This window comes from Anabrus simplex, chromosome 10 (assembly GCF_040414725.1).
Source record: "Anabrus simplex isolate iqAnaSimp1 chromosome 10, ASM4041472v1, whole genome shotgun sequence".
In the NCBI taxonomy this organism is placed as follows: Eukaryota; Metazoa; Arthropoda; class Insecta; order Orthoptera; family Tettigoniidae; genus Anabrus; species Anabrus simplex.
In genome coordinates, this window is record NC_090274.1 from 12,531,617 (window position 1) to 12,556,953 (window position 25,337).

The 25,337-nt window shown below is 38.6% G+C and overlaps 2 protein-coding genes across 2 annotated transcripts in view; one reads left to right on the forward strand and one right to left on the reverse strand.

Moving 5' to 3' along the window:
* Positions 1–955: 955 nt before the first annotated feature.
* snRNP-U1-C (small ribonucleoprotein particle U1 subunit C) lies at positions 956–11,730 on the reverse strand. The gene is made up of 2 exons (XM_067154748.2): positions 10,945–11,730; positions 956–989 (listed from the first exon to the last, which is right to left on the reverse strand). Exon 1 carries the CDS (start codon positions 11,479–11,481, stop codon positions 10,975–10,977), a length of 507 nt encoding a protein of 168 aa, XP_067010849.1. The 5' UTR covers positions 11,482–11,730; the 3' UTR covers positions 956–989; positions 10,945–10,974.
* A 441-nt stretch (positions 11,731–12,171) lies between these two features.
* The window catches only part of LOC136882245 (microtubule-associated protein futsch), an 85,565-nt gene continuing 72,399 nt past the window's right edge, over positions 12,172–25,337 (forward strand). Inside the window, exon 1 of the mRNA XM_067154798.2 lies at positions 12,172–12,300. The gene's annotated coding sequence lies outside the window, so the exon portion shown is untranslated. The remainder of the gene's footprint in view (positions 12,301–25,337) is intronic.

Below are 25,337 nucleotides of genomic sequence, written 5' to 3' on the forward strand. Positions count from 1 at the left end.
AAATTTCGTGGTAGAGCCGGGAATCAAATCCAGGCCTCTGGGGGTGGCAGCTAATCAGACTAACCACTACACCACAGAGCCGGACAAGCAATTTTCTACACATTGAAAACTAAAATACTGCTACGTGTTAGATGTTACGATTGCGTTAAAACATTATTCAGTTTCTAATTGGATGGATTTCCCTTTGAGTTACATTCCTGGATCATTGATAAAATGAAACACCTACTTATCTGAAGTTACATTTCTGAATCTTCACAATACTGTTCTATTATACAAAAATTTAAACCGTAGTTCAAGCTTTTCTGTACAATAGTTAAAGCTTTACAGTTTATTGCGCCACACACATCTCCTTTCGTAAATACCTTGTTAATTTAATAGAAAACCAATCATCTATAATGGAATTACCACACGCTTACCTCGTAAAACGTTCAAGAACTTACACATCCCAGTAGACCGGTAGCTTGCTGGCCACGTGGAGCGCTGCAGTCGCATGGATGAAAAAAATTAGCCTAGCTTCGCGACTGTGTATATTAAACTGTGACGGAAATGAGCAGCCAAGAGGCAGGTTGTCAACAACCTGCTACTGGAAGTCTTGAAATTTTCAAGGGTGTTTCCGGACAAAAGCAATGTTCAGCCACACCTCAAACACTGCTGGCTGGGGATCCAAAAACTGTAGCAACAATAAATGAGACAAAATAAACACACACTTCACAGATACAAAAAAAGAAAGTAATTTATTGTAAAAAACGTACAATTCTCATCTACTGTACTGTATCGTAATGTAATATAATATCTTCCATTTCTCGTCCCTGTTTAATCTATAACCAATAGGTCCAGTCCAATATTTCAAAATCGTATTAAAAGTTTAATTCACTAGCTTGAAGTAGTCTTCATAACTGAAGAGGCTTTCGACGTATCATTATCTTCAGTAAGTCTTCCTCGCAGTCATTACCCTCCAGACGGCGAAGTGATTTCAAGGTAAGATGAAACTACAAAGCACAAAGATAAGAACATAACTTACTAGCATACAAACGTTCAGATTTGGCTCTGAACTAGAGAACGTAACAAAAGTCTATCTGTAGGTTTAAAACAGAAAAAAATTGAACAATTATATCTGAAGTCATCACTTCATATGCAGGGAGGCCATATTTCTGAAAGTCTGAAATGGGACATTTGTTCTCAAAATATTTGTTTTACCACATTAATTTGATATTTTGAAATGTTAATATTACAACTATAGACTACTTCGGTTGCATTTAGTTTTCAATATGTCAAAATTTTAGTCACTTTTCTGAAACTTTAATACAGTATTTAACTTTACTCAACAGCATTAAATTAATCATTTAAGACAATAAACCCACGTTTAGCACAACAAATTAAGTTAAAAATTAATATTTTTGTCAATAGCCAGAAACTGGTAAATCAAAATTTGTATGATGAAGTAATAATACCCTCTAGTTCTGCAAGTCATAACTCAAGAAGTAATCAAGGCACTGAAATAATCAGAAAAGGTGTACCTTAAGCAACACCTTATTTACTCCTAACAAGTTTGCAAATATTGTGACCACCAAACAAGAAGCAGTTCAGCCATAAGGGGCCTTGGCCTACCAGGCACCTGCTGGTCAGTCCGACGAATCCTCACAACTGTTATTCTTGGTTTTCTAGACCAGCACCACTATCTCGCTGACAGATAGGCCCTCAACTGCAATCATGAAGGCCAAGTGGACGGCGTACCAGCCCTCAGATCCATGTGAGATGCAGGCAACACTAACCTTAGAGCGTGGGGCCAGCTACCAAACGAGTTTACAGCAAACTCAAGTGAGGTGCATATATCAATATGACTGGAAAGACAGGCTGTATTCCTTCAGAACCATACCAATACTTCTCAGTGAAGACAGCCACTGTTCTTTTCAATAAGAAGGAATTAGGAAAGAATTGGATTCTTCCTTTTCTTACCTTAATGTCATAGCAGTTGACTGAAAATGATTTTCCTATTCGTTTAGACATCTTCGAAGGAAAATCTGTGATATGCATCGTAATTCGCCTTATGTTATTTCACTTACTCTCCTACATCACCGAACACAGACTGTTCCCATAGATTTATCATTCAAATTTCTTCACAAATACAAATCACACGTACCGAGATCTGTACAAAGTGGCCATAATCCCTTACTAATTACTCTGTCACCAAGCATTTCTGATGATGATGATGCCTGCTGTTTAAAGGGGCTTAACATCTAGGTCATCGGCCCCTAATGGTACAAAATGAGAAAGTGTAATTCAACATTAAAAACTTCACATCTGGTCTGTACTGAAAGGAGATAACATACAATAGAGGGAAATTTAATTGATCCACCTTTTTTCAATACATAATATGTTGTTAGTATAATCACAACATTTTTAAATTCAGTACGGGTTTCAGAGTCTATGGACACCATCATCAGCTGAACAGGTTGTGTGAACAAAGATATAAAAGTACTAGCTGATGTACCCGTGCTTCGCTACGGGATTCTCAGAAAGACTGACTTTGTGGTTTTCTTAACCTGAAATCTACATAGGTCATTACAAAATCGTAAGTATGAATGTAGCGATTAAAAGCAATGTTATCATATAAAATACTCGATCAAATGGAAAACCGCACGTTTATCACTTTTAACGAACAGTGCTTCGGTTAGATTGCGGTGCCAATCTAATAGTCCAAACTTCCAGAGCTGGGATGACCAGGCCGCAGATTGCCATGAACACTCATCTGCCATTATTCCACTAAATATGCACACTGTTCATTCCAATCAGTGCCTCAGAGTAGGGATTGAATAGCCCGAATGCTATGATGATCTAGTGTGTTACGTACCAGTAGTATCAGAAAATTTATAAACCAGGGGAATGTCATGCTAAAGAAGAAAGTTATCTAACTCCCCAGCTACTTCCCATCAATATTCAGGCAGGCTCTTACACTCTGTATGACTGGGCGAGTTGAGCGTGTGGTTAGGGGTCCGCAGCTGTGAACTTGCATCCGAGAGATAGTAGAATCGAACCCCATTGTCGGCAGCGCTGATGATGGTATTCCGTGGTTTCCCACTTTTACACCAGTCAAATGCTGGGCCTGTACCTTAATTAAGGCCTAAGGCTCTCCTAGCCTTTTCCCATCCCAAAGTCGCCATAAAACCTATCTATGTCGGTGCGACGTAAAAAAAATTTTAAATACTCTGTACGCAGCAGTGATCCTATCTACCGGAGATGAAGGGCAACAGATGACACAAAGCACATCACGACAAACAATGGTCAATGTAATGTTATTGTTGATCAATGTTATGAGCTTTCTACATTGTAGGCCTTCACATTTAGTTTTCTTTCGACTCTGATTTGTAAAATATTTTATACCATAAACTGTAGTTTCTTATTCTCCGGCTTTACATACCGATTTTCATTAAATACTGTTTACCCATTTCTGGTTACTCGGCGCTGATTTGGACTTAGTAACAAAAATCCAAAGTCATGAATATATTTGTGATCATAGCCAGTACGGTAACAATGTATAAGACATGAATAATAGGAAATTTAATACTATATAACCCTAGTTATGTAGCATTCATCGATTACACCTCTTAAGAAATATTTGAGAATTACATTTTAGGCATTCCCCTAAACTACCATTTCACTCAGCGTGAATAAAATAATTTACAGCCTAGATTATAGCGACTTATTTCCTGACTTTGCATACCGATTTTCATCAAGATAGGACTACTAATACCAACAATATTTGAGAATTATATTTTAGGCCTTCCCCTAAACTACCATTTTTCTCAGCGTGAATACAATTATTGATAGCCTAGATTGTAGCAACTTATTCCCCAACTTTGCATACCCATTTTCTTTAAAATACGACCACTAATAACAAATAGTTGAGAATTCAATTTTAGGCCTTCCCCTAAACTACCATTTCACTCAGCGTGAGTAAAATGATTTATAGCCTAGATTGTAGAGGCTCATCCCCCGACTTCACATACCGATTTTCGTTAGACCACTAATAACATAAATAGTTGAGAATTCAATTTTAGGCCTTCCCCTAAACTACCATTTCACTCAGCGTGAGTAAAATGATTTATAGCCTAGATTGTAGAGGCTCATCCCCTGACTTCACATACCGATTTTCATTAAATTCTCTTCAACTGTTTTCTCGTGATGCGTGTACATACATACATACATACAGACAGACAGACAGACAGACAGACAGACAGAGACAGACAGAAATTACGGAAAAGTAAAAAGTGCATTTTCTTGTTACTATGGACATGAACGATACAGAAATACCATTATTTTCAAATTCTGAGCAATGTACAGACAAAACTCTTATTTTATATATATATAGATGTAGTACATATAATAAACCCTCAGTAATAAGTGACATTAATAAGATGAGGAAAAAATACAATGCTTAAAACAATATAAACAAGTTATATGCTTGTCTATATATATAAAATAAGAGTTTTGTCTGTACATTGCTCAGAATTTGAAAATAATGGTATTTCTGTATCGGTCATGTCCATAGTAACATGAAAATGCACTTTTTACTTTTCTGTCTGTATGTATGTACACGCATCACGAGAAAACGGTTGAAGAGAATTTAATGAAAATCGGTATGTGAAGTCAGGGGATGAGCCTCTACAATCTAGCCTATAAATCATTTTACTTACGCTGAGTGAAATGGTAGTTTAGGGGAAGGCCTAAAATTGAATTCTCAACTATTTATGTTATTAGTGGTCTAACGAAAATCGGTATGTGAAGTCGGGGGATGAGCCTCTACAATCTAGGCTATAAATCATTTTACTCACGCTGAGTGAAATGGTAGTTTAGGGGAAGGTGTAAAATTCAATTCTCAAATATTGTTGTTATTAGTAGTCCTATCTTGATGAAAATCGGTATGCAAAGTCAAGAAATAAGTCACTATAGTCTAGGCTGTAAATTATTTTATTCACGCTGAGTGAAATGGTAGTGTAGGGGAAGGCCTAAAATGTAATTCTCAAATATTTCTTATTAAGAGGTGTAATCGATGAATGCTACATAACTAAGGTTATATAGTATTAAATTTCCTATTATTCATGTCTTATACATTGTTACCGTACTGGCTATGATCACAAAGATATTCATGAATTTGGATTTTTGTTACTAAGTACATATCAGCGCCGAGTAACGAGAAAATGGGTAAACAGTATTTAATGAAAATCGGTATGTAAAGTCGGTGAATAAGAAACTACAGTTTACGGTATAAAATATTTTACAAATCACAGAGTCGAAAGAAAACTAAATGTGAAGGCCTACAATATAGAAAGCTCATAACATTGATCAACAATAACATTACATTGACCATTGTTTGTCGTGATGTGCTTTGTGTCTTCTGTTGCCCTTCATCTCCGATAGATAGGATTACTGCTGCGTACAGAGTATTTTTTATTTGATTTACGTTGCACCGACATAGATAGGTTTTATGGCGACGATGGGATAGAAAAGGGCTAGGAGTGCCTTAGGCCTTAATTAAGGTACAGGCCCAGCATTTGACTGGTGTGAAAGTGGGGAAACCACGGAATACCATCTTTAGCGCTGCCAACAATGGGGTTCGAATCCATTATCTCTCGGATGCAAGCCGCTAACCACACGGTCAACTCGCCCAGTCGTACAGTGTGTAACAGCCTGTCTGAATATTGATGGGAAGTAGCTGGGGAGTTAGATAACTTTCTTCTTTAGCATGACATTCCCCTGGTTTATAAATTTTCTGATACTACTGGTACGTAACACACTAGATCATCATAGCATTCGGGCTATTCAATCCCTACTCTGAGGCACTGATTGGAATGAACAGTGTGCATATTTAGCGGAATAATGGCAGATGATTGTTCATGGCAATCTGCGGCCTGGTCATCCCAGCTCTGGAACTTTGGATTATTAGATTGGCACCGCAATCTAACCGCAGCACTGTTCATTAAAAGTGATAAAACGCGCGGCTTTCCATTTGATCGAGTATTTTATATGATAGCATTGCTTTTAATCGCTACATTCATACTTACGTTTTTGTAATGACCTATGTTGATTTCAGGTTAGGAAAACCACAAAGTCAGTCTTTCTGAGAATCCCGTAGTGAAGCACGGGTACATCAACTAGTTGGTCAAGTATAAAATGAAAGTGAGGATATTACGAAATGTTTAAAGACTTGATCACTTTGGAGTGATTAAAAAGTCTCACTGCTAAACACTAGGTGAAATAAAACATGGACATCCAAAAACTGACATGGGATGCAGTAATTCCACAGAGTATTGATAATAAAGTAACATAAGTAAGTTTGCTAGTGGCTTGTAACATCAACTCTAAAAAAGAAGCCGTCATTTATGAGGTACTCAAAGAAGTGAATCATATTGCAGGCAAAGAGAAAGTGGATATATGGCCAGAAAGTTCTGATGTATTCTTTGTTCCCTGGTGTGTTATAATACCCCACCTGGTGGCCACGATAGTTAAGGCGTCAAGTCTATATGGTCAGACGCAGTTAGGTGGTTTGAGTCCTGTTGGTCGAAAAATTTTCCACCATCAGAATGTTGGCCGGCAGGGTAGGAAAGGTGGTGGTAAACAATTTATAATCACTAGATTGCGTGCCTCAAGCCTGGATTTCATTCCAAATCTCTACGCAGTGCTCATATGGCCCTGTTTATGGTAAATCGTCCTTCGGATGGAGACGTACAGCTTTGAGTAGACCCCAGGTGTTAATTGACAGGAGTAGACTACATTCTAACCCTGGGTTTCACGCTCTCCCTACCTCGTCATCATATATACATCCAGATTTGCAGGCCGCACCAGGTGAGCTGAACATGTCCTCTGACAGACTGAAAAGCTTTAAAGTTGTAAAAGCCACCAAGTCGTGAGACCCAATTCAAAGTGCTACTGATGAGGGGTTAATATTTAAAAATCAAACTTGGATTTTTTTATTAATTTGCATTACGTTGCTCTGACAGAGGTAGGTATTATGACGACATGGTGCTAAAATAACACACAATAAGGAATTAATTCCATTATAGTCTTTATTGACAATTTCCCACCTATTTAATTGCTGCTGCAGTGTTGCCTACGGGAAGCAGCAACACTATCTGGTAGCGGTAGATGGTACTGTAGTCTTATCTTCACACATACATCACCACACATTTCAGGAGTTATAGGGGTAGTGCCAATCAATATTGAACGTACTAAATATTATGAATTGTATGTCCCTCTAATTTTATAGCTTTCGGAGACACCAAGGTACCGGAGTTTTTGTCTCGCTGGGGATAGGAAAGGCCTAGGAGTGGGGAGGAAGCAGCCGTGGCCTTAAGATACAGCCCCAGTATTTGCCTGGTTGGTGAAAAGAGAGGAAAAAAATCCAAGAAGACCCAATAAGAACAACCTGCAGCTTTGTGATGGGAGAAGGTACATCTACGTGGGAATGAAGGAAAAACATGGTAGCAAAAGATCTTGAGGTCGATGCTAATTAGGAACTAATATTTAGAGGCCCCATGAAGAAAAGAAGATGATTTGCTGGTTAATTTATTTCGTGTCCGTGTGTTGAAAAAAAACTTAAAATATAAATAAGGTATTACAAAACAAAGTACACCTTATGTCACAATCATATTTCACACAAAGTCTGCCCAGAAATGGGCAACAGCAATTCCTCTTCAGTGGCTTGAGTCAAGTCATGAAGTGTACAATAAACAGGACAGGACTGACAGTCATAAAGGTGTTGGGTAGTTTGTTGCTCCCCTCAATCGCAGAAGTCTGACTGATCTTTCAAATAACCCCATATTTTTAGGTTATCCTTCGATTTACCTACTCCACTCCTCAATCGATTCACTGCCTTCCAGGTTGTGAAAATGGGAAACCACGGAAAACCATCTTCAGGGCTGCCGACAGTGGGGTTCGAACCTACTGTCTCCCGGATGCAAGCATACTTGGATCAACCCTAGGATAATTGAGAAAGGAGATCGAATAATATCTACAACAATTGAATGAAAACACAACTGTCTATGTACGAGAAAACACCTTATGTGAAACCACTCAAAAATAAAACTTGAGTATATATATATCCCCCCCCCCCAGGACAGAGATGTGTGTACAGCCAACGCCGTCTACAAAAATGGATTTACTTTTATAATGAAATATCATAAATCGTGCAGTATTTACTGTACTACTCGTGTTACTTCCAAAATTCAATACAGATAAATGGACAAAATGAGCAAGATGTCAACAACAAATGATCAAACGAAGGATCAAAATGCAGAGATAGTAATGATTCGTATGTGGAAGATATCCAAACATTGCATCACCACCATAAAATATTTTTTTGGGTTACGTAGCGCATACCTATCTACAAAATGTCACTGTAATATTTGTCCCATACAGAACATAATAACTGCTTTTACAGAAATAAAGTCGAAAATCTGAAGTAAATTAAGAAATAGTACGAAATATTTTACTTGCAGAGAATGATATGGATACATAGGCCCTAATAATAATAATAATAATAATAATAATAATCATATGGCCTCAGCTACCGTGTGCAGACATTTCGATTTGACGCCATCTGGCTGCCTGCTCGTCAATTTCGACGTTCCATTTTACTCTAGGCCCACTAGATGGCAGACAGAGTAAACCGGATCTCTCTTGAGCATCTATGGCTGAGATTTAATGAATTTTGTCGGGTAAACACCAAATGTGTCACCAGAGTTCTTTTACATGCCGACATTGTACGACATAGAGTATCGAATGGTCTTTTTTCCGCCCTTCAAAAATCTGACTACCTCTGCCGGGTTTGAACCCGCTATCTTGGGATCCGAAGGCCGACACTCTACCACGGATCCACAGAGGCAGCTATGGATACATACTTTATTGCCTTACAATTTTTTTTTTCCCCTGCTACATCGCAGCACTTCCGTATGTGTTTTGTTTGCCTAACACATTTATGTGTGATGTCTTTGCTCACTGAAGTTGTTTGCAGTAATTAGGTATCATTGCTCATTCGTTTTGTGCCCTAACTCATTCATTAAATGATATATTTACTGGTCCAGCGATCATGCTATTTTGCTGTCTGAGCTGCAAACGCTAGTCACATGGACAAAGATAATGAGAATTCACAGACATAGAACTCCCATTCATCGGTCCTAGCCCTGGACCTGAAGAAAGAAACAAAAGACGGCACGAGCAGCGGAATACAACATAAGGGAACCCTGTCTACAGCCCGTACGTACGTATACATAATTCTCTAGTAACGACGGTATTTCTTAATTTACCACAAGTTTTTCATTTCATTTGTGTAAAAGGAATTATTATGTTCCATTTGGGACAAATATTACACTGACATTTCGTAGACAGGTATGCGCTACATAAACTTTTTTCTTAATGGTGCAGAGTCGTGGACCATCCTACAATGCAATTGTGTACAGAATATGGTGCTAGAGAAAAATGCTGAGAATTCCTCGTACAGCTCATTGCACAAACATGTTAATTCTGAACCAACTTCAGGTGACATTTTCTCAGTTTTGCTAAGTCCCTCAGTCGATCCTATGCTATTCTGGACATAAAATGCGCCGAGAAGGTAGCCTTCAAAAGATTATTGTTGACGACAAGGTCCAAGGAACCACATAATTAGAACTACCAACATGATGGATCAACATAGTGAATGGTCCTTGACAGAGTTCTCTCCGAGTAACCGCACCAAAGGCTTTGGATAGAGAAGAATGATGGAGTATCATTTATCAGCTAGCTGGCTGAAAAATATTCAAATGTGTTAACCAACTGTGGCACAATAAACAATCATTAGCAAAGAATATCAACAAATGACATTTCAAACATTAAACATGCCCTCTAAACACACTTAAAGCCTAACACTTTAGTTGTAAACAAACCAGTGATAAATTGATAAACAGGACATGCACAGGCCATGTCTGTGCAGTCCAACCAAGTGTTACTAACAGTAGGTAAACAAACTGTTCGGAATCTGTCACGCAGGTGAATATCCTAAATGCAGATCAATGGTAACAGATCGATACTCAAATTTTGGTGGCGCATCTGCAAGCGGGCCGGCATTGGTAATCATTAGTAAAGATTGAAAAGGAACGTTTTACAATACCTGGAGTACCAGAGAGGAGAGATCCTTCCTGTACGCTTGCTATAATCCCACCATCCCGCCCCAAAAACTGTTCTTTCTTTTATAGGAAAACAGAAAGTAAGACAGCATGAAGGAAGAAATTGCCACCATTATCTTTACTCCCATTGGCCAGCTCCGATCAGCTGTGAAGAAGCCTAAGTAACTTTTTCCCCGCTAGAGGTCGCATGGTCGGTCGCCACAGGGACACCACACCGCGCAAAATATAAACACTCGATCGTCAAGAAAAAAATGTAATTTAGTAGCTGTAACCTATCATTTTAAATGCAGGCCAAGCTCTGTCATGAGAACAGTGGCCCCCGAAGGGGGCCACACTCCCTTTGAGAGGTTCTTAACTATCGCCGCGGCGCATACTGCCCGCACGGCAAGAAAAAAGTTAATTTAGTGGTTGTAACCTATCGTCACATTTTCTCAACTCTTTTAAATCCAGGCCAAGCTCTGTCATGAGAACAGTGGCCCCCTTTGGGGGCTACACTCCCTTCGAGAGGCTCTTAACTATCGCCGCGTCGCATACTGCCCGCACGGCAAAAAAAAAAAAAAGTTAATATAGTGGTTGTAACCTACCATCACTTTTCCTCAACAGTTGGTAACAGCATCACCCGCCGCCAAGCCTCCGTGCGTACAGCGAGCGGAGTGCGAGGCGCGCCATGCCCGGCCCGCTTGCGGAAGTTTTACCCAAATTTTATCTACCTAAACCATAAGGACACATACACAACTTTCACCCAAAAGAACAACTCAATATAATATCCTTACATGTAAGCACTTACATTAAAAAAATCTTCCGATAACAGTCATGTCTACTTTTTCATAGGAGGACCCATAGGTCCACCGAGCAAGGGAGGTCCTCTCATAGGACCCATTGGGCCCATGGGTCCCATTGGCATCATTGGTCCCATCATTGGAGGTCTCATTCCCATCATTGGCGGCATAGGTCCATGAGGGCCCATCATCATTGGACCCATTGGTCCATGGTGCATTCCAGGTGGCCCCATCATTCCTGGTCCAGGCTGAGGAGGGCCATGAACAGGACCAGGAGGTCTTGGTGGCCCTCCATGAGGCATATTTGCAGGTGGCGGAATTGCAGCTCCCCCTTTGCCAGAAGCGAATGGATTTGATGCTATCTTGCCAGCTTTGAAGGCAGCAGTGGTGGCATCAATGAGATGTTGAGCTTGTTCTTCCATCCACTTCTGATAATAAAATTTTACATTGTCTTTGTGCTTACGACCCTGACAATGTGTTTTTCTAACGGAAGGTGAATCATGCGTTAAGTACGTATCGCAATAATCACAATAATACTTAGGCATGATTTCAGATCTTATTTGTCCAATTATAAGTGTAGGTTACGTTAGATCACAGTTAACTCGCGTGCACTGCACTGTCTTTAAAGGTCACTATTTTTACACAGCTTTCAATAACGTGCACAAGACGACTATCTTAGCACTTTTGTGTTACACAAATAACCGCATTAACTACCCAAGACTACGTTAACTACAAACTCAAATTGCGATATCACCGGCTCAGGCGTCACTCTCACTTCTGGAACTGATGATTACACCAAATACAGTATTTGATTACACCAAACTTTTGCAATCTTGCGGAATATTTTAGAAACAGAATAAAGACAATAGAATCGCATAAACAGGAAGGCCAACTATGATAGCCACAAGTATTGAGAGGGATAATTTAATTTAATACTATAAAGACGGCCGTTCAGGCGCTAGTTGTCGATTATTTCTCTCTCTATAGTAGTATAATAAATAGTAATACAATTGCTTCTCTAGAAATTGCTAGTAAATTGCCTCAATAGCCCCACAATACAGTGTTTGAGATTTTAAATATAGAGAGAAGATTTATCTGCGAAGGTTCTAAATTATTACTGTATTTGATTATAATAGAAACTCCTTGCTTAACGTCATGACTCAAATTTTGTCTTTCCCCGGTACATCTTTGACTCTGGGTGCAACATGCCGAGTGATGCAGTGGAGCAGTTGAACATTGACATCTGATTATTTCAATACGCAGGGATCAGAATTTTAGTACGGATTGCATGGAATTTGATTGTCTTGTCTATATCCCGGATAAATAAAGAATTCTCGTAATAATCTGGTGGACGAATATTGTAGGTTAGTATGACATATTGTAGTTGTGAGGGCACATTTTGTTTTCACGAACTTGCCTTTTACTGCAGTCTTTTAAACCGTAAAATGAATTGTCGCTTGAAAGCTGCTTTTCTTACAGAATTATCAAGATTTGGACATGGGTCTTAGTATTAAGAGTTGCTGAACTAGTTTTACATAATTTGTAATTTAATAAATTGTTTAGGCTACGTGCCTTGCTACTTTGTTTTCTAATCCAAGATATTACAGTGTATTTTATCCGTACCGTAGTTCTTTTCTTACTTTCAACACTGTTTTGGAAATCTGACGCGTAATAGACTTAATTCTACTGTTCAGCCTGGTGTGTCGGTTTTTGATATCTTGTCAAGTATGAGGTTACATTGCCAATGTTTGTTGAGTCATTTGAGAAACCATAATAAATTACAAACTTCTGTCATGTTAACTTGTAGTAGATTATTCATAGTTTGCCATTTGATTCAGTGTAATGGTTTGCATGTCTTTCATACAACAACTAACATCTTTCAGTGTTTCTCATGACAAATTCTTTCTGATTTTCTTTAATTGTTGACTTACAATTTATTTTCAGATCCAGTCATAGTGGTTAAGAGGGTGGTAATGATATGTTTAGGAAAGGAAGTCTGAATAATTATATCTGCTCTATGTGATGTATGACTTTAAGATTTGATTCACTTTCAGGCTGGTGACTGTATTTATGAATGACAGATCTTGCAGGAACGTTATTTTATTTATTTTTTCAAAGTGGAATGTTTACCAGCATTATGGAACAGTTTGGTGGTTTGTGGTGGAGTTCTTGCAGATGTTTACGAGCCACAGACAACAGCTGAGTTCTCAGAATTTAGGTAGAACTTTCTATGAAATAAGGATGAGAATCTGAAGCATATTTTGAGTAAAAATATTTCCTTTTGCTCAAATGACAAGACAATCCAATTGACCAGTGGTTTCTAGTCCATTGAACATTAGAACACAAAGAAATTATGGAAGGACTTGGAAATGACATGGCAGTTGTAAGTCTGATAGAAGGGGAAAGTTTCCTGGAAGTAGTATAGAATCTGTTGTCATGTTAACTTTTATTAAAACTGAACAGGGTTCAGGGTAAGTCACATGAATTTTTTGTGTCTGAGGGAAGCACAAGGGTAGATGCAAGCAATATTTGGAAGTTTTCTTCATCCATTTTCAGACATTCACTGGGTAGGATAATGTACCGAAGCTGTTCACTACTGTACTGCCCTCTACACCTCTTTCCACTATAGAGGCCCTTCATCTCAGTTGTCATGCTCTAGCTGTCTTTAAAATGATAAATTTTTCAAGGATTTTTTTTTTTTTCTCTTTCAAATTGTATCATTTTGCATTCTCAGTGTCCAAACCACTTTAGCATTACTGTGTTTGTTCTTCATTGCAATTTATGTGCTCCTATTCTTATCTGTTTAGACTCTTTGCATATTTTGTCTCATCTGATTTTTCTTTGTATCTTCCTTAGGAACTTAATTTCTACTCCTGGTCTCATTTGTCAGAATCCATATGTCAATATGAGAGGGTCTTCTTGCATATCACCGGTACCTTTTCATTCCATATAACGTCTCTAACACACTGGTAAAATCTTGTTCAGTTCTTGAATTAATTTATTTGAAAGCTTGCTCGGTAGCACTCTACCAGCGGGGGTGCACATTAAGGATGGAGAAAATCGTGCAAAAATGATGTGAAATGATACCTTAAGTAGCAGAGAGGAGAGATCCTTTCTTTATGCTTGCCACGGAACCACCAACCCACCCCTAGAACATTCTTACTTATATACAGTACTGTAGAAAAATCAAAACTGAGACCGTCTGTGAAATGCAACAGTTCTGTGTTCCTGTAGGCTGGAGCGCTGTTTGCTATTTTCTCCAATAGAGAATGGCTGCCACATACATGAAAATGATGAAACCGTGAAGTTTGAAAGTGACATGTCATAGAGAGTACTGGATGCAACTGCAGTATCCCCAATATACAATATAAGGTTTTATCCCCAACTTCAATGTATTAAGTACACAACTGCCAGTTTTTATTTAGTCATAGGTTAATTAAGCAACTGAAACTTGGAGTTTGTGGCAGAGATATGGAAGTTAAAGTGGAGGGAAGTGAATTATTTGTGTGCAAGTTCAAGTACTCAGCCAAGAAGGGTGCAGTTTTGAAGGGAAACCTATCTCTCATAAATCATGTTTCGTAGCCCACTGGTCATTGAAAAATGGGCCCCTGTCATATTTCTACTAGGAGCGAGCCCGTTGTATCCCCTGACATAGATAGCTTATAGATAACTTAATTGAAGTTTTGACCACTATCGAATGTAGTTGATCCCATGTTCTTGTCACCAGCCAGTGGTCTGCACCTAAGTTAACAGCTTTGAGTTGTGCATTATGACATTATGCAAGCCGTGCTGTGTTGGATTCCTAACTTCTCTTTTGCAAACTTGCTATTTAAGTTTTACCGCTTTCTCAGTGTAAAAGGAAATCAACCTAGTAATGTAAAACCTCTCCAGACCACCACCCCTTTAAGCCAATCGCCCATATTTCTGACCACTTCTATTCCGCACAGAATGATATTCTCACAAGACTAATGTATTTTCACCCCGTTTGAGATGTTTGCCCTTTTTCCCAACCAACACTTGTAAATTTTGGTCTTTTAACTTCTTGCATTTAGCTTTCACATCCCAACTTCCTTCCTAATATCTTCATTTCTCACTCTGTCTTTCTTTGTTTTTCCTATCATACTACTTAGAAATTTCATCTCACTGGCTTGAATTCTACTCTCTTGCCTGCTAGTCAAAGTCCAAGTCTCAGCTGCATAAGTCAGTATGGTTACATAGTACCTTTTGTACATTATCTCTTTACTTTTCCTTGGTACTTCTTTGCTCCAAACAAGTTTTCTTACACTTACGTTGAATGCATGACTTTTCTCTACCCTTCTGTTAATCTCCATGTCCACCCTAGCATTTTGCATTAATTCACTTCCTAGGTATTTAAAGCTGTCTACAATTTCCAGGTTCTTGACTTCCAATTTTCACAGTGCCCTTTTCTTGCAGTCTCCCTCTCAACATCACCATAGTCTTGCTTTTATCTGTACTGATTTTCATACCATACTTCTCATACTTACAGCAATAGGAAGAAAATGCGAATAAAGACGTTAAGAAAAGAATGTGTCAGGCATATGTGTAGAAGTGATAAATGTGGTTTTTGAGTGGTTTGAGTTCATGCTAAGGCATTTACGTTGTAAGTTCACCAGTGTTGCAGGAAAGAACTCTCAAAACTTGCTTCTGATCTTGAAGTAGTTAACTTCTCTGCAAGTAACAGATGACTGGATAGATTTCATCCCTGACACAGTATATTCTTGCGATTAGTTCACGGAATATCGGGATGTATACTGTAGTAATGGTAGTTACTAGTTTGATGATTGCATCGATAAACAACACACTACAACTAGCTGGAAAGCAACTTGAGATGGTGACATCTTTTTGATACCTGGGAAGTATGCTTCGTTGTGATAACCGACTGGAAACGGATAGTGCTCCCTTCGGTAAGCTCAGTCTACAGCCTTGGGAATCGTGTGATTTACATCTCAAGACCAAGTTGGCTGTTTATTAGGTACATTCTTTGTATGCCTCAGTGACCTGGTGCTTAGGCCTATATAGGCCTAAACATGCTATTTAACATTCCAGATGAAGTCGTAAGGATAATTCTGCAAGTGAATTGGCAAGATCATATACACAACTCAGATGTTCTGCAAAGATCCAACATGTACAGGTGCTACCAAAATTTGTAATCTGCTCAGAACTTGAGTTGTAAATATAAGGTTGGTGGTCAGTACCCGTGTTACAAAGATTTCCTGCGTAATGCAGCGTATCGGTTGGCAATTGGTAGAAACGTGCACGACTAAGACCACAGTACCACTATCAAAGGGTAGAAAAGGGTCCACCTATTCAATACCATTAGCTTGTATTGTGTCTTACATAATTGGGACTAGTTTCGACCCCATATGCACTGAGTCATCTTCAGCCACGATCCAATTAGAAAAACATATGCTCACATGCAACACATAATAAATTAAACAATTTGGTATGTTTCACTTTACAATCCAAATTTTAAAACATTGATGAAGTCCGAACAAAACATCCAAAATTGAAATCAAATGACACTTCAGCACCAGCGGCAGCAATTTTGAAGGGAAAAAGATTGTTCTTGGGTGGTTCTTGTTCTTAGTTGTGGAACCACAACACAAGTCACCGTAATGTAACAAAGTCCACAAGGTTTCGTAGTAGCAGTCAAAGGGACGCACCATCATTCAAATATTATGAAAGAAACAAATCAACTCCTCAAGATTTTGGATTGACGTCCTTTTTGACTAAATACCTCATAAATACAAACTACTACCAACGGGAAAATCTGATCGTAAAAACAAGACTAGTTCGATGAAACTAATTCAACATTTTACTGTCCAAAACTATTATTTTTTTAATTTTTTATTTATTTCATTAAATTACACTAGCAAGCCTCAAAATTAAAACAAGAAGCTGAATTCCAAACGGATCCAAGATTTTAATCTTAAGACATCAATAAGTTTTAACTATAATTACGACTCAAGTTTTAACATAGAAGTCAAATTACAATTGTTTTTAATAAACTAGAACTTTGAGAAAACAATTTTAACCAAATTTTCAAAATTTTAAGACAGTGTGTTTTGTATGTCAGTATCTTTAGAATTAACGGTTATTCCAATTTTAAATAGTCATTCATATTGTTAAACTATTAATGTGTTCATAAATTCCTATGTTTATATATTTTTATTACTGTATTGTTAGAATTATAATTAAGCACAAATTTGTCAAAACTAATCAAATACTCAGGATGATTATATAGGCTGAGGATGCGTGAAATTCAAGCGAAACATGTCCCTATAAAACAGTGTTGTAGCATGAGCTAACAACATAAAACCAATTGTATTGAAAAGGTGGGATATAAAAAGTCACAATATTCTAAGCATATTATAGCAAATTCAATACGGGTCTAATCATGAGATTGATTACATGTAAGTGCCATGTTCCAAGCTGTCAGTGGGGAGATGCTGCGGGAGGACATCAGTAGACGAATAAGTTTGGATGGTGTCTTTAAAAGTAGGAAAGATCACAATATGAAGATAAAGTTGGAATTTAAGAGGACAAATTGGGGCAAATATTTGTTTATAGGAAGGGTAGTTAGGGATTGGAATAACTTACCAAGAGAAATGTTCAATAATTTTCCAATTTCTTTGCGATCATTTAAGAAAAGGCTAGGAAAACAACAGATAGGGAATCTGCCACCTGGGCGACTGCCCTAAATGCATATCAGTGGTGATTGATTGAACATTAAGATAACAGGAATGTGTCCTTATTAATTAGGTAATAAGCCTGAACATGTGTAGCTGAAGATGTCTACAAAGTAGACAAAATATGTTCCACAGTTTTTAATTTGCCTTAAGCAAATAAACAGTATCGATCAGGTAGAACTGTTGTGTATTTTACTTCTTATAACAGTGTACAGAAAATGTGGGTGATTGCTTGCAAAATAGACTCCACCAGTTCAGGATTTTTGCATACAACGTCCTAACACTTGCACAGCTTGGCTTGAGAATGTTTTCAGGTTGTCCAGCGCCTGGTATTACACGTGGCAGCCCGTCCAGGAACTTTTTGAACAAACTGATCTGTTCTATTCTTTCACTCAGCAGGATACTTAAAAAAATTGAAATGTGTGTCTCTTTCAGTTCTTCTTTGACTTCATTGAATCTGTGATCTTGTGGTAAGGAAGAAGAAATTAGTCGGTCAAGAAAGTTGCTGCCGAGATGTTTTGTGAACTTCACTTTTGGTGTGTGTTTTTCAGTGCTGTCCAGTTGTGTGAATCTCAAATCAAGTATAGAGTTTGCTTTTGTTATCTAAGGGTGCTTAATTGTTTTGTTGTTGAATTTTGGAACGCTGAAGGTCTGATTATGAAAGAATCATTTTGACACTGATGCTAATATCATGAATTTATTTGTGTTTAACACATTGAGTCCCAACACATTTTTTTACCCCTCAGTTAAAAAAAAATATGGGCTTCTTAGAACTATTTCACTTCCTTTTGTACACAACTTATGTGAACGTAGTAAAAAGTCATATTCTGAAAGTATGTTTTAGATGTTTTAGAGAGTAAAGGTTAAGTGTAAAGAATAACATTTGTATTTACTAAACTTATTTGAAAAACGTCAAATTTTGATGAAAAAATGTGTGTAATCAGAATTATCAATTATTCCTTCGAAGGCACCCACAGTTTCATTTTCAGTTCATTTGTGATTTTTGTGGCATATTTATGAATAAATGCAGGTGAATAACAAGAGAATCCATGGAAAATAATAGCTTCAACTTAAATCAAGATGGTACGAGGAGATCTTTGTGCACGATACCACATGTCTTGTATTTCCATATAATTATTTAACTAGTCAACAGATCACTATCAAAGGGTACGGAAATCAGATTGTTTTCTTTATTATTGGGTGTATATGAGCATATGTTTTCCAATTGGATCATAGCTGAAGATGACCTGTACAAGGTCTTTATTTTTAGCTCTCTCCGCAGCACCACTCGGAGTACGGCTGGTGCAATGACACTCCGTCGCTAGCCGGTACCTGTATAATGCGCACTTTTCCTCCCCACTACACCGCGGCAGTTCACACTTATAGAAAGTCATTTCCAGTGAAACTATTACTCTAAAACCTATCTGGCATTACATTTGATGTTCGCAATGTTGTTCCTTAGCTGTCAAACACCAAACACACCTGACACCTCGTAAACGGATTTGCAGACACTCGGCGAATCTCGGTCCTGTGATGTTTGAAGTAACTTGTGTAATGTTCTCTTATAGTTCTCTTGTGTTAGGGTTATTCACATACACTTTTCCCTTCAGCATCCCCCACAGGTAATCACAAGGATTTAAATCAGGAGATCTAGGGGGATAATTAACCAGACGTTCTTTGAAAACTTCCTGTATTTGAGTTAGCTGGAAAATTTATAATGTCCAGTAGCGGACCATTTATATTATTACCTCCATAGACCGATTAGCAGTGTGTGCTGTTGCATTATCTTGTATGGAATAATGATTGCTCCTTTCTTCTTTAATCAGCTCTTGAAGGAATGGTCTGAGAATGAGGTCTATATATCGATCAGTATTTGTTTCACGGAAAAATATAGGCGCTATAATTCTGCGAGCACTTATTGCGCATCAAACTCCTATCATACATCACGAAGTGGACGGACATGCAGCTGGTGGGGATTGTTTTGTCTATTTACGTAGCCACTTGCTTGTAACCATGCTTCATCACTATAAAAGTTTAGGGTCAACATACCCATCCTAAGTAACCAGTTACAATACCGGACCCAAGCGAAACTGTCAGGTCCTCTTAAATATTGGGCAGGGGGTTGGTTTATACGGTTTTTCTTTTAAATGTTTTGTTGCTTTGTGGGCAGAAGACAATGACACGTTAGCTGGTACGGCGAGGTGCGACGGATTTTATTGGACTTCTTTCCAAGAGAGTTCCTATTTTGACAAGCTATTCCTCTGCTAAAATGGTTCATCTCCTGTGTGATTTCTTGTGAAGAATGGACCCGGTGGTGCGGAACTTCTTTAATAATTTACGTACCTTACTCCTATGGGGAGAGAGGATGCCAGGAAATTTGCGAATGAATCGAAAGCGGAACTCTGTATAAGAAGAATGCTTCGCATAGCACAACACAATGAATACACGCTGTTCTATTGTATACATCACTCGTTAAACAGACACTTACTTTAATATTCCTACAGAAATGACGCTGTTTAAAAGTGAACACATTGAACAAGCTACCAAAGATGATAAACTATTGCTGTAAAGCAATGGTTAGCGCTACCGTACTGCATTAGATCATCTTAGTCGGTCATGAAGCAATATATCTCTCGGCGAATGAGTCACCCGGCCAAGCTATTGCCTTCCGTGCATGTTCCCCTGACACTCGGAGCGATCTAGGAAAAAGATCCTGCATGTGGGGTTTGAAACTAGTACCAATTATATAGGACACTGCATTAAGCTAATGGTATTGATTAGGTGGACCCTTCTTTACCTAGTGATAACTGTCAATATGGTCCATAATGAAATTCATAACTTATGATAGCCAACAGATGACAACACAAATGGACAGAGTTGAAGAGAAAAGATCTGTGTACATATTCAAGGTCTCTGAAACCAGTGAACTTGCACAAACACAGTAAACCTGTCCCAGAACTATACTCCGTGGCATGGGACGTGTGAGCATTTTCCATGGCTTCAACATAGGTTATGCGTGGGTGTGTGTGTTAACAACTGGCTCATGGGCAATAAATTGTCATGAGAACTGAAGCTGTGTTGTCAATGTGTACAATGCAAACTGGCCATTAGGCACATACTCTTTCTGTGGTTTATGATAGTTGTTTCTGATTAGACCCTGTAGATCCTTGTCTGTAATTCATTATTTATTCGTTTCAGGATATTTATGTAATACTAATTTAGTGTGACATGTCAGCAGTCCTGTAGATGGTTTTCCGTGCTTTCCCTTTTTCTCACCAGGCAAATGCTGGGGCTGTACCTTAAGGTCATGGCCACTTTCTTCCCACTCCATAGGATCTATCTGTGTCGGTGGGACGTAAAAGCAAAGTGTAAAAAAAAAATATATATATATATATTAGTGTGACATTAAGTGCACACAGGTCTGCTGAAATACAAAGCCTGTTCAGAAATAACACAACTTTGAAAATAATTGTTTGTGGGGCTTACCTGCAGTTTTCTTTCGAAGAACTCCCCTCCTCTGCTGGTACAGTGCAGTCTCTGTAGGCAGTTTAGGGAACCATGCATGGTTCTGCCTACAAGTTCAGTTTGAGCTCTTCAGTTGACTAAAATCATTGTCCTTTCAGATTGGGGAATAGGAAAACATCTACTGTTTAGGTAAGTGGGGTGGATGGGTACTACAGTTGTCTTCGTGTTCGTTAAAAATTTGCAAAATGACAGCAATATATGAGCTGAGGTCTCCTCATGGTTGAGGCTTCACAATTTGACAAAACCGTTCATGTCAGAAAAGACCTTCAGCAAAATGTCCTTCCTCCATGACGATTTGCCATAAACTGTCAACATTTGGTATATGTCCATAAGTGTTGAAGCACAAGTGAACAAACACTGCTTGTAATATTCAGATGAGAATTGCCATGCATAATCTACATACCCACAAACAAACAGCTGTTGAGCAATAACTGTTTTGGAAATGTACGGAAAAAAGGAGGGCACTATTATGCAGCGCCATTTACCAGAAACCTCTTAAGGCTTCACATTTCTGTGGTATAGGTACTCAAAGTTCGGTTATTGTTTGAACAGGCTTCACATGAATTGCTTGAAATAGGTCTACATACTTTAGTGTGCATTTGTGTAAATGTATGAATAGTATGAATTTGCAGAAAACGTTTTGAGCCCAGTGGTGGTGATATGGTAGCCATGATATAGACCTTCAAAAGTCTTACTGCTCTGCTGCCAGAATGATTCTTTTGTGACTATAAATAAATATTGAATTTGTTTGTTGTTTTGATCTAGATTTCCAACTGTGGGCAAATGATGTATACTTACAGTGGGCTTTAAATAGTTCTAGTTTAATTTCAATTAGGTAATCGAATAAAAAAAGAACTGTTTCCATTTCAGATTGAATGTGCCAAGAAAGTTTGAATTATACTTTGTAAACGTAAGCCAAACATGAATATGACAGTGGTAGAGGGGGCCAAGGCATGAATATGACAGAGGGGACCAAGACGTGAATATGACGGTGGTAGAGAAGAGCAAGATATGAATATAACAATGGTAGAGGGGACCAAGACGTGAATATGACAGTGGTAGAGGGGACCAAGACGTGAATATGACAGTGGTAGAGGGGACCAAGACTTGAATATGACAGTGGTAGAGGGGACCAAGACGTGAATATGACAGTGGTAGAGGGGACCAAGACTTGAATATGATAGTGGTAGAGGGGACCAAGACATGAATATGACAGTGGTAGAGGAGGCCAAGACATGAATATGACAGTGGTAGAGGGGACCAAGATATGAATATGATAATTGTAGAGGAGACCAAGGCATGAATATGACAGTGGTAGAGGAGACCATGACATGAATATGACAGTGGTAGAGGAGGCCAAGACATGAATATGACAGTGGTAGAGGTGGCCAAGACATGAATATGACAGTGGTAGAGGTGGCCAAGACATGAATATGACAGTGGTAGAGGAGACCAAGACATGAATATGACAGTGGTAGAGGAGGCCAAGACATGAATATGACAGTGGTAGAGGAGGCCAAGACATGAATATGACAGTGGTAGAGGAGGCAAAGACATGAATATGACAGTGGTAGAGGAGGCAAAGACATGAATATGACAGTGGTAGAGGGGACCAAGACGTGAGTATGACAGTGGTAGAGGGGACCAAGATATGAATATGATAATTGTAGAGGAAAAGCTTGGTAGAGGTTAACATGGGTCTAAATGGCTTTGAGAGCTACATTAAGCTGATGTATATTCCCTCTACTTTTGCCTACATTGGTAATCTTGGTATTAAGTGAACTGTATTCTCTGTTTGTCCTGTGATTCTTATTGTATTCCATTTGCTATGTCTGTTCTGTGTCTTTTTGCTGGTGTTATGTGTATCCCTCACCTTACACATCAAGACTGGAGATCTCCCATAGTAATTGTGTATATCTTTTCCTCCTTGTCCCTAATGTATGAAGCTGTTAAGTGGAAACACATTTGTTGTCGACAGAGCTGAAATAGTATGAGAAGGCAGCTATATGTGAAGGTTCATGGTATTTCCTTTCTCTCTATTGCTGTCATTGTGTGCATTGCTATCTTACTTTTTACAGGGGTGTGAAAAATGTTAGACCTGTAGAAAAATTAAAAATATACAAGCCTGTGTTCAACTTTTCATCCTTGATTTCTTTCCCGATTCGTAAGCTGGGACTCGGTCAAATATTAATGGATTTCCCCCCAGTTTATTGGAGTTCGCACGTAATATGTACGTGGCTCTGTTTTATGGCTGTATGCCCTTCCTGACATCAACCGCATGTGGAGGGGTGTATTCACATTTTTTTTTTTTTTTTTTAGATGGATGCAAATGCCCAAGGAGTTAGCAATATGCGGTTAAAATCCTAGTCCCGGCCAGAATTCAGCCAAGGACCTTAAATGATTTTGCAATAATTTGAGTTCCTAGAAATACTGCTGACCATCCATATAACATTTTCAGACCTAAGCAGATTGTATGTTTATATTGAGGGAATAAGAAATTGTATGCAAAATATGTTGGTCTGTGAGGTTTATTCAAAGTAACGCCCAAAAAGGCTAAATATAAAAAAGATCACTAATATGTACTTTATTGCCTCCAGGTTTATCTGAGTAATCCCTTACACAACAGCAGTGAAATACATTTTTTTTTTTTTTTTTTTCTGTACTCATCTATTTCAGAAAGAAATCGGTAATTTTTGTTCATTTTATGCTCTGAATGTTACTTTTGTTGTTCAGGGAGCAGCGCGCCAGCTTCTCACCACTGGGTTTCGTGGTCTAAATCCAGGCCACTCCCTGTGTGAGATTTGTGCTGGACAAAGCGGAGGCGGGACAAGTTTTTCTCCGGGTACTCCTGTTTTCCCTATCTTTCATTCCAGCAACACACTCCAATATTTCATTTCATCTGTCAGTTATAAACCATTTCCCTAGAGGAGTGAGACAGGCTTCAGCAGCCGGCACAATTCCTGTCCTCGCCGCTAGATGGGAGCTTAATTCTTTCCATTTCTGACCCGGTCGAATGACTGGAAACAGGCTGTGGATTTTCATTCGTGCTCTAAATAGATTTTTGATCTTAAAGATCCCTATACTCCGTACGGCTCTACTTCTAAATTGACGTTTTAGCAGATTTTGGCTCTGTCTGGTGGTTATGCGCTGAAGCATAGACATCCAACCAATCCCAAGCTGCCATTCATATCAATTTATATCGGCAGAGCACGATCTCGAAACTTAGTTGCCAACTCTAATATTTTCATTTGCCACGTGGTTAACGTATCTCGCTCAGCGTGTATGGTATTCGGTACGGTTCGCGATCTTTTGCATTTTCCTTCAATATTTAGTGTGTTTTTCATATTGTTGGAGGGTTCCAGTGATTCTGAGATCAGTAGAGTGTTCCCTTTGTAGGCCATAACCTCCTTTCTGTGTCAGCCATTAGCCGTTAGTGATGTGTTATTTCCTCATTCTCTTTTATTGTTAATAATATATCCTCTCTTAGTGCCAGATATTGTTAGAAAGTGTAGTTTTTGTGAATTTGTTTTCAATCCATATTCATTCGTTTTTCTGAGTACTGTATTACAATTTAAAAGGGCTGTTTACCGCGGTTATGTTGCATCAGCTGTTCTCGCAGACGTAGCGCGCTGGCAACAGAGGGAAGGCGATGCTCATTTGTTTTGCGTAACTTCAATTTAGAAGTAAGGCCGTGCGGAGTATCAGCAATGAACTGTAACACCTCGAAGGGAACTTGAAGCACATTGAAATTGTTCTGTTTGTGCCAGCAATTGTAAACCGGAGATTCTTGGGTTTGTGCGTTACCGTCATCTTCACACCTTTCACTTCTGCACTTATCACTGCTGTCTGGAATCTCTAACACATAGTCATCATCTGGTGTATCAGCGTTCTTTCCAGGAGCTTTTCCATACGGTACCAGACTTTCGTCACAGTTGTCTTGTGGCTATTTCATAGAGAACCATTGAAGGTCAAGATACTGTTTCAAACGGGTTTCATTGCTGTAATGAATAACAGAACGTTATTAAGATTGGAAATTTGCTGAAGCAGTACGAACCGGTAGAAAAGTACTAGCTCAAATGGCCCTAGGAAATAAAGCTCAGCAGCTTATATCGTTGTTCAGGGAAGTAAAATATCACTAGAACACTTCAGATGATCTGTTCACGTAA

Bases quoted from the DNA above. Each gene is read 5' to 3' on its own strand.
- snRNP-U1-C (XM_067154748.2), bottom strand. From the start codon at position 11,481: ATGCCTAAGTATTATTGTGATTATTGCGATACGTACTTAACGCATGAT.